The sequence below is a fragment of the Hordeum vulgare genome, chromosome 1H, assembly GCF_904849725.1.
Source record: "Hordeum vulgare subsp. vulgare chromosome 1H, MorexV3_pseudomolecules_assembly, whole genome shotgun sequence".
Taxonomy (NCBI): domain Eukaryota; kingdom Viridiplantae; phylum Streptophyta; class Magnoliopsida; order Poales; family Poaceae; genus Hordeum; species Hordeum vulgare.
Window position 1 is genome coordinate 427371685 of NC_058518.1, and position 10149 is coordinate 427381833.

At 46.8% G+C, this 10149-nt stretch overlaps 1 protein-coding gene across 1 annotated transcript; it reads left to right on the forward strand.

The window, feature by feature from the left end:
- The first annotated feature begins 3033 nt into the window (after positions 1–3033).
- LOC123412804 (pectinesterase-like) lies at positions 3034–5390 on the forward strand. Its single transcript, XM_045105751.1, has 2 exons — positions 3034–4126; positions 4394–5390. Exons 1-2 carry the CDS (start codon positions 3154–3156, stop codon positions 5089–5091), a joined length of 1671 nt encoding a protein of 556 aa, XP_044961686.1. The 5' UTR covers positions 3034–3153; the 3' UTR covers positions 5092–5390.
- The last annotated feature ends 4759 nt before the right edge of the window (positions 5391–10149 follow it).

A 10149-nucleotide genomic window follows, 5' to 3' on the forward strand; every position in this document is an offset into this window, starting at 1 on the left:
CTTATATACAGCCCTTAGGGCGCTGTTTAGACTGAGGTTTTGTTTAGATTACAAGTTCGCCATAGCTGCAACTTCGCGTTCTTCGTTTGTGTTCCACAACCAGACAAAGGTGTCACAGAACCCCACTTTCATCAATAAAGCTTTCCTCTTATATTTGCAATACCCAGATTGCAATCTTAGTTTCTTGCTTGTTCTGTTTGCGTGCAGGAAACAGACCCTCGTGGTCAGGTTGATCGTGCTCCGACGTGGTCAATGATCTCTAGGAGTTGGTTTAGCTATTACTAAGGCACGACGTCCTCACACGTTCGTAGTCGGATCGTCAAAGTCTACTCCACCAAAATGATAACCACCATCTCATCGAAAGACATGGACAACTTTGCCTCTATCAAATAGGTTTAATATCCTGGATCAGAAGCCATTCCACCCTTACCCTACCCAGGTCAAGCTTGTTCTTGCATGTTGCATATTTACAACTGGATCCTGCAATGGAGAATTGATGAACTAGTGCCGGAGGAGGAACTTGTGACTCTTGATGAGGTGATCATTTTCGACCATGGTGTGAAGGCGTTTGACAATGAAGCATGAAAGAATAAAATGTTGGAATAGACTCAGGTAATGTGAGATAACAAAGGTCAGACAGGGATATGAAGAAGAAGAAGAAGAAGAAGAAGAAGAAGAAGAGGCAGCAACACAAGAAGAAGAAGAAGAAGAAGAAAAAGGCAGCAACACAAGAGAAGAAGAAAAAGCAGCAGAACAACAAGAGGAAGAGGAAGAGGAGGAGGATGAACTTCCACCCAGTTAGAATCGTTAAAATTTCCTAAATTCAGCCATATTAACTTTTAATAACTTGTACTGGTATTTGCTAGTAGTTAGGATAGACCGCTATTTGTTTCCTAGATAGAACAAGACAACGTTTGTATGCGTGGTAAGTCATCACTAGCAAAAAGTGATGATCTCATCTTTAGCCGTTTGCAACCAAACAACATGTTGTTTGTCTAACAACAACGACGCAAACAACCAAACATCGTGATAACTAATTGCTTTTTTCAGGCACGAAGCCTAATGCAGGCAACCAAACTACATGTAGGCGTTGATTTTAGTCTGAATTAACTCAGATAGACCCGACCGGGACAAGTATACAAAATGCCCTGCAACGAAAATGCGAACCAAACGCGTCCTTGTGTTTCCATGGACTAATAAGTTGATCGGCGACGGGCAGCTAGCTAGGAATGCTTGGCATGGCAGCTGCCATTTCGTCCAAAGGGGTAGCCGCGGAAACAAGTGAAAAACTCTAGTAGCAGTACACGGTGAAGGAAGAATTTCAGTGTTGAAGTATGCACAGCACAGTCGCCTCGTCCACCACTAGATTTCTAAGACCGCATGCTGTCGAGTGTCGAGTGCTGCTGGGGTTTGATTTCGTGCACTACAAATGTCTGCAATCCTAGCTACTGGTAGCATGGCGGAATAATAATAAACCATACACAAATTGTAGACCACACCACTCTCTTCTTCTTCTTCTTCTTTCTTGGCGATCAGAAACTGTGCATCACTGGAGGCCACCTAATCCGTGGCCCGAACGACTCAATTCAGTCTAGTTAAACACATGGTCGACGCCATAGCTAGCGTTCCAGTAGGATCCATGCATGCTCGATAGCTACTAGCACGAGTTACTTAGCCACCGGCCGGGCGCCAACACGTCCACTAAATCCACTAGCTAGGGCGTCGGCCCTATTCATTCCATCTGCTTAATTAGTGGTTGCCTAACTGCGTGGAACGCACGATCGACGCACAACAGAAACAAAATGTGATTCTTGTGGCTGTAAAATCTCAACACTCTCGCGTTAGTAGGTACACTGGATGTGTGGATATCGTTGTTTCTTGATCAGCACACGGTGGAGTTCGTTAGGTTCAGCTTCGCACTAAGCAAAGGGGGTTTAGTGTTTTTTGACGGCGCCACCAAATCTTCGAGCAAGGTGTTTTCTAGTACGAGAAAGCCATCTAGGATCCAAGGATACTGACTTGCCGAGTCAAGGAAGAGAGTCTATGGTCGCATGTATGTTCATTAAGAAACCAAATATTTTCAAAAAGTACATTCAAATTAATCAGATGAAAAAAACCCTATAAAAGTATAGTTTCTACTAGAAGATTAAAACAATTTTCTGTAACATCCCAGAGTTGTAACATCCGAGAGTTTGTAAACCAGATATTATTGCAACATATACATATAATAATTCAATTACGCATTTTCATACCATCATGCCATTTAAAACTTTGACTCAAATAACTATTGTGTTAAATGTCAAATCTCGAATTTGAGCCTTCTTTATATTTTATTTAAATGCCTTTTTATTTACTTCCAAAGCTCTCCAACAAAACCTCATCCCTTTTCTACTCAATGCTTGGCTCCCAAACTCTGCCCATAATTTTCATATCATTTTCCCAATCTCCACCAAAAATTTCAGCCTTTTTGGACACTCCTACCTCCTAAGTATAGTTCAAACTTATTTGAAGATAAAATGGTTCACAAAAAAAGAGAGTTTATGAATGGTGAAGTTTCTTTCTGCGTGTGTGTGCTTGGACAAATATTAACTGAATTTTGACACCACACCCATTTTACATTTTGATCCTAGTCTATTCTTTTTATTTTGGTATCCCCGTCATCAGGGATATATCACCCATCCATATAGGATTAACACCCATTACACATTCCCCACTAGTAAACACACACATTGCACATGTTCGATGAATCACCATACATACATACATGTTGTAATTAGTTACTCATAATGCACATATATTTATACTATCATATAAGAAGAAGTGTCATTTGAATCCTACCAAACCAACCCATACAAATGTCGCCTCCCCCGTGTAATGCATCACATGCATCTCCAGCTCGAGGGTTTGACTTGAGCAGTGCTTTCTTTTTTCCATGGGTCAGTCGTCACCGCCACTCCATCTATCAACGTCCAAACGCGTTTCTTAGGGACCGCAAAGACCTGCCAACCTTCCAAAAACGCCATGAATCCTACCTTCACAGGCTTATATAAGGGACACAATCGCCATCTCAAGCAGGACGCCACACTGCACACTCGATCACTTGACAGCCTCGATCGACACTTGCTCAACACAGCCTGAGCGCGTTAACCAATCATGGCGATGGCGGCATACCACCCTGCCGCGGCGCTCTCCTTCCTCCTCGTGCTCTCACTCTTCCTCCTGGCCCGCTCCGACCCGCCACCATCCACGCCCGTACCGCCGGCCACGGCGTGCAACGACACGACGGACCCTACATTCTGCCGGTCCGTGCTCCCGGCCAACGGCACCAACAGCCTCTACACCTACGGCCGCTTCTCCGCCGCCAGGTCCCTCTCCAACGCCAATAGGTTCCTCGGCCTCGTCAACCGGTACCTCGCCCGCGGCAGCCTCTCCGACGCCGCGGTCGCCGCGCTGCAGGACTGCCAGCTCCTCTCCGGGCTCAACATCGACTTCCTCTCCGCCGCGGGCGCCACGCTGAACACGACCAAGTCGACGCTCCTCGACCCGCAGGCCGAGGATGTGCAGACGCTGCTGTCGGCAATCCTGACCAACCAGCAGACGTGCGCCGACGGCCTGCAGGCCGCCGCGTCGGCGTGGTCCGTGCGCAGCGGGCTCGCCGTGCCCATGGCCAACAGCACCAAGCTCTACAGCATCTCGCTGTCGCTCTTCACCCGGGCGTGGGTGCCTCGCGGCAAGGGCAAGAAGCCGAGGGCGTCGTCGTCCACCAAGCCGCCTCGCCAGCACGGGAGGGGGCTGTTCGACGCCACCGACGACGAGATGGTGCGCAGGATGGCGCTCGAGGGGGCCGCTGCGGCGGTGTCTGTGGCCGGCGCGGTCACCGTGGACCAGAGCGGCGCGGGGAACTACACGACCGTCGCGGACGCCGTGGCGGCGGCGCCGAGCAACCTTGGCGCGAGCAGCGGGTACTTCGTGATACACGTGGCCGCGGGCGTGTACGAGGAGAATGTGGCGGTGCCCAAGAACAAGAAGTATGTCATGATGGTCGGCGACGGCATCGGCCAGACGGTGATCACCGGCAACCGGAGCGTGGTCGACGGCTGGACCACCTTCAACTCCGCCACGTTCGGTGAGTTGCTCAAATTTAGTTTCCTTTTTCTTTACTCTGCTTTTGGCTTCGTTTGAAAGTTTGGCCGTGCTATTTCTACAGTACTCCTACATGGTTGAAATATACCTACCATTGACATGACACGACTACCCAACACTTTCTAGAACTTCTATTCTATTGTGCGCTTGACTACACTTTGGTTACTGCCTTGCATTTGCATGATGAACATGCTGCGCGCGTCGCGCCTTACATTTCGCCCTAACTTTCAAGATTCGGGCATGCATGCAGCTGTGCTCGGGCAAGGGTTCGTGGCGGTGAACATGACGTTCCGCAACACGGCGGGGCCGGCGAAGCACCAGGCGGTGGCGCTCCGGAGCGGCGCGGACCTGTCGACGTTCTACCAGTGCAGCTTCGAGGGGTACCAGGACACGCTCTACACCCACTCCCTCCGCCAGTTCTACCGCGCGTGCGACGTCTACGGCACCGTCGACTACGTCTTCGGCAACGCCGCCGTCGTGTTCCAGGACTGCACGCTCTACAACCGGCTCCCGATGGCCGGCCAGAGCAACACCGTCACGGCGCAGGGCCGCTCCGACCCGAACCAGAACACGGGCACCACCATCCAGGGCTGCTCCATCGTGGCCGCGCCGGAGCTCGCCGCCAACACGGCCTTCGCCACCGCCACCTACCTGGGGAGGCCGTGGAAGATGTACTCGCGCACGGTGATCATGCAGTCGGACGTGGCCGGGATCGTCGACCCGGCGGGGTGGATGCCGTGGAGCGGCGACTTCGCGCTCAGCACGCTCTACTACGCCGAGTACGACAACTCCGGGGCTGGGTCGGACACGAGCAGGAGGGTGAACTGGCCAGGCTACCATGTGCTCAACAGCACCGTCGACGCCGGCAACTTCACCGTCGCCAACATGGTGCTCGGTGACTTCTGGCTGCCGCAAACCGGCGTGCCTTTCACCGTCGGGCTCAACTGATCCACGATCTGACTTGGAGCACCATATATTACAACATGTGCAACACATATATGTTGAAATAGCTAGGTATATATACAGAGAATAAGGTTCAAAAGATATATACCATGCATGGAAGCAAATGCTTTAACTCATGGGTCTTTCAATTCTTACGTGTAGAATTGACAGATTCCAACTTATAACTTATGGGTAGTAGAATGACATTTTACTCACATTTTCCTTGTTCGTCCGATTACAATCTTGCTCCTGGTTTTGTCTTCTGTTGAACACAAGTGACTGAAAATAATGTAAGTTTCAGCCAATCTGTCATTTGTGCCTGCTTTTTCGAATCTGCGCTAAACGTGGGAAGAACTCAAAGTTTGAGTCGATCTGTTGCATGTGGTCAATGTTCTGAATTTGTGTTGGGATATCCTCTTCATGTGGGCTGTAAGGAGATGATCATTTGAGCAGAGGAGAAGCCAGCAATATGGCATGGTTTGGCGTACGCCATACCTAAACCATGCTGTACATACTAGGTATATGTACTACTAACCCAATACATATGAGAAAACTCGAGGTGAGTTGTGCTTGCCTGCTGGGCTAGGACGTCTGGTTGGTTATCGGCCGTGCTGGTAGCGTGACGTTGTAGGCTTTTTTACTTTGACTGTACGCCTTGCGGTGACGACGCAGCTACTGCTCCTCTAGCTATGATCGTGCACGATGGAGGCGGCAAGGCACACTGATGGCGCCACGGCCAGGCCATGCAGCCCGCAGCCCGCAAGGGCGCAGGGCACTACAGCCACTGAGTAGAGAGCGGCAGGCCGCGAGCATCTTCTGGTGGCCGCGACCAGTAGCAGTGACCAGCGAACGAGGCCGTTAGGGTATTTTTGTTGTCGTCAACTGAAATAAGCTATGCTAATCTACTTGGCAGTCTATTCTGGTGTTCTCCCATTGTTGAATGACAAATTGATTAGTTACCTCTTGTGAATTTGTTGTACAGATTCAAGGATTGTTTTTGCCAAAGCCAGCCAGATCCATCTTTGAACGTAACTGTTGGACAATGAGAAGAAGAGCCCCAAAATCAAGAGGGTGTGGGGATTGAAGTTCCAGTATCTTTCCTAAAACAAGAATAGCTTTCTAGAGATGCTTGATTTGTACAAAGCTAGAAAGGAGGAAGTGGAGATTACGTTTGATGAGCTATGCGCACAAAATGCCCAAATAAATCCTTGAACAATTCAAAAAGAACCTGCAAAAACTTGTCCAATGGTTGGGTCAACGACTTGATGGTTTGCTACATCGAGAGAGTGTTATTTAAAGGAATTGATGTTGCTGAAATTAAGAAAAAAATCAGACCAAACCAAGAAGAATGCCATTGTCACATTCTACTTCATGAAAGTAAGCTTCATTATAGGTATGCATTCTATCTTCACCTTTCATAATGTGCTTTCTATGATTCTATCCTTCTAGTTACTAGTTCACGAGTTATATTTGTTATTATATTCCATAGATCATCTGTGTGTCCATCTAGTTTATATGGACGATAAATCGGTAACCGGTCATTCATGTAATCTTCATCTAGTGAGGTATTTTGAGTGTCAATACTAAGCTTATGGATTTCTTTTGTATTTTCTGAACATAAGGAATACATGGTTTTCTCCTTCATAAAATTCGCCACACCTAAAAACTATTCCTGGCTTCGCCACTTCATTTGATGCGTCAGCCCAAAAAAGGTGCACAAGCCCACTACCCATTAGGGTTATGACCTAGGGTCATTTTGGTCTTTGCACATGAGTGGATGGGGATGCTTTACCCTCCATCCAGCAGCCCCCCCCCCCCCCCAGTGTGATGAAAATCAGTTTAGCCTTCATTGAAGAAGAAGAGAGAAAACCAAGTGAGAAAGGGAAGAAGAGAAAGATTGAAGGAAGAAGCAAAGGGAGCCCCTCCCCAAGGTTGCGATGATCCATATCCACTACCTTGTCTCCTTTAAGTTGTGGTTCCACCATCTTTGATGAGATTGTTCCAATCCCTAGCTCTTGAGCCCCAAATCTTGTTGTGTTCATCCAAGATTCAGAAATCTTGATGCATGACATCCTCTAGTGCTATCTAGAGAAGAAACTTGTTGTATCCCACATTTGATAATAGTGGAAGAGGATTTGGGTGGCTTCGGCCGATGGTTTCCCCCCTCAAGTTGAGTGGTTTTCCACGTAAAAATCTGGTGTCTCTTTTGTTGATGGTTGTTGCTGTCCAAAAAGTTACTCCTGCCACAAGACACTTGTCTGAGGAGCGTCTTGTTTGCCGAGTAACATTTTCTCCTCCATATATGCTGTTGCGTATGGTTCCTTCCGTGCTAAGCAACGATCCTTGAGTTAGTACATGATGTGGTGTTGTAATTACTTTGTTTCGCTGCCGTTTTCAGTTAACCACAAGTGCATTTGTGTGCTAAGTCCTAACAACGTGGCATCAGAGCCTTGGTTGCTTAGAAGGTTACTAATTCCACTTGTTTGATTGTTGCTGAAAGTGCTCCTCACAATAGCTTTGGAAGAAAGCGCTACTACAAGTGGCATGATAAAAGTTGATTCTTCCAATTACTCATTATGGAAGCCCATGATGGAAGACATCCTTTATTGCAAGGATTTGTATGAGCCAATTGTGAAAGACAAGATACCCACAGGAGTCACGGAAGAAGAATGGAGAGTGCTGCATAGAAAGGCAATAGGTATGATTCGGTTGTACATCAACCACAATATATTTCACCATGTTGCAAATGACACCAATGCATATGAGATGTGGCAGAATTTGGAGTCTATGTATGAGAGGAAGACATCAATGAACAAGGCCTCGATGATCAAAAGACTTGCAAAGTTTGAGTACCGAGATGGCACAAGTGTGATTGAGCACTTGAATGTCTTCCAATGCCATATAAATCAACTTTCAGCCATGAAGATCAACTTTGAGGATGAGGTGCAAGCATTGTTGCTGCTAAGTTCCGCGCCTGATAGTTGGAACACGGTTGTTGTGTCACTTAGCAATTCAGCTCCGGATGGAAGCCGACTTTGGAGATGGTGAAGAACAACATGCTGAATGAAGAAGCCAAAAATAAGGAAAAGGGTGATGCATCTTCTTCTAATGCGTATGTGGCTGAAACCCATGGGAAGAATGAGAACCGTGGATGCGGTCACACCAGATTTCAGCAAGGCAGAAATAAATACAGGGGGAGATCAAAGTCAAAACAGAGAAAAGATATTACTTGCTTTCATTGTGGAAATCTAGGACACATAAAGAGTGAGTGCCGGAAGTACAAAAAAGAGCTTGCACAGGGGAAACTTGCAAGGAAAACTGAGCAAAAGGCTGAGAGCAGCTCAGCCATGACTGCTATAGATGAGGAGTATAGAGTCATTGAAGATGATGAATGCTATAGTGTTGTTCGTGATGATGCCATGAGTTGGGTTGTGGATTCAGGTGCATCCTTCCACATCACATCACACAAAGAGTATTTCACATCTTACACTAGTGGTTTCACTGGCTAAGTAAGGATGGGAAATAGTGGTTTGTCAACAATTGTTGGCAAGGGCTCTATATGCATTGAAACAAATACATGTTGCAGGTTGGTGCTCGATGATGTGAGGCACGTTCCCGACATAAGGCTGAATTTATTGTCAGTAGGCAAGCTTGATGATATCAAACATCCTAGTTATTTTGGTGAGGGAAAGTGGAAGATCACCAAAGGCTCCTTGACTGTGGGTCGAGGAAGTAGGCAAGGTAATCTCTATGTGACTAAAACCAAGTTGTGCAATGAGGTGTTAAACATTGCTGAAAAAGACACTTTGGTGGAATTATGGCACAAGAGGCTTGTGCATATGAGTGAGATGGCCATGCATGCTCTTGCTCGCATGGAGTACCTCCCTAGTTGAAAGGTATATCCTTGAAACTCCGTGCACATTGTTTTGCTGGCAAACAACATAGGGATGCATTTTGTACACTCCCCCACATCATGCGGAAAATGTTCTTGATATTGTGCACACTGATGTTTGCTCCATGACTAAAAAAATCTCATGATGGAGCATTATATTTTGTGACTTTTATTGATGACCATTCCAGAAAGGTTTTTGTGTATGTGCTGAAACACAAATACCAGACGCTTGAAGCCTTCAAGGGGTTCCATGCTAAAGTTCAGAGAGAAACTGGCAGGAAATTGAAGTGTGTGAGATCAGACAATGGTGGTGAATACCGAGGTCCTTTTGAAAGGTATTGCAGGAAGTTTGGCATCAGGCTTGAGAAGAGTCCACCAAATACACCTCAGCTCAATGGTCTTGCACAGAGAATGAACAGGACACTCATAGAGAGGGTCACAACTATGCTCTCTCATGCTCATTTACCTAATTCTTTTTGGGCTGAAGCATTAATGAATGCTATGTATGTGGTTAACCTATCTCCCTCGGTTCCTCTTGCAGGTGATATTCCTCAGAGAATTTGGTCAGGGAAGGAGGTATCATACAAGCACCTTAAGGTCTTTGGTTACAGGGAATTTGTACATGTCCCAAGGGACGAGAGATCCAAGCTTGATAGCAAGACAAAGCAGTGCATCTACCTCAGCCAACCAAGTGAAGAGTTCGGCTATAGGTTGTGGGATCCAGTCAACAGGGAAATTGTGAGAAGCAGGGATGTGCTATTCATTGAAGATGAGCCAATAAAAGATATTGGGAAACTAGAGAAGCCAATGACCAACACACCTCAGGTTGACATGGATCCAATCCGTCCTCCTCTCGTGATGACAATCATGAGGGAGATGATGACACTGAAGACAGTGGAGATGTAACTGACCAAGGTAGTACAAGTCAAAGTGACGAGCAACCATCAAGTGAGGATGATGAAGAAGTTGGTAACAATGATGCCAATGAAAATCCACCTGATTCACCACGAGTGCAGCAACAAAGAAGAAGTGATAGAGGTTGCATTCCTTCTTCTAAGTATCCAGCTGAAAGTGCAGTCATGCCCTTAATCGTGTTTTGGTGTTGCTGACAACACACATATAGATAACTAATCACTAATCCCCTTAAAGATGTTGTTAATGATCATGTGTTG

Bases quoted from the DNA above. Each gene is read 5' to 3' on its own strand.
- LOC123412804 (XM_045105751.1), top strand. From the start codon at position 3,154: ATGGCGATGGCGGCATACCACCCTGCCGCGGCGCTCTCCTTCCTCCTC. The intron at 4,127-4,393 runs GTGAGTTGCTCA...GCATGCATGCAG, and splicing joins CTTCAACTCCGCCACGTTCG to CTGTGCTCGGGCAAGGGTTC.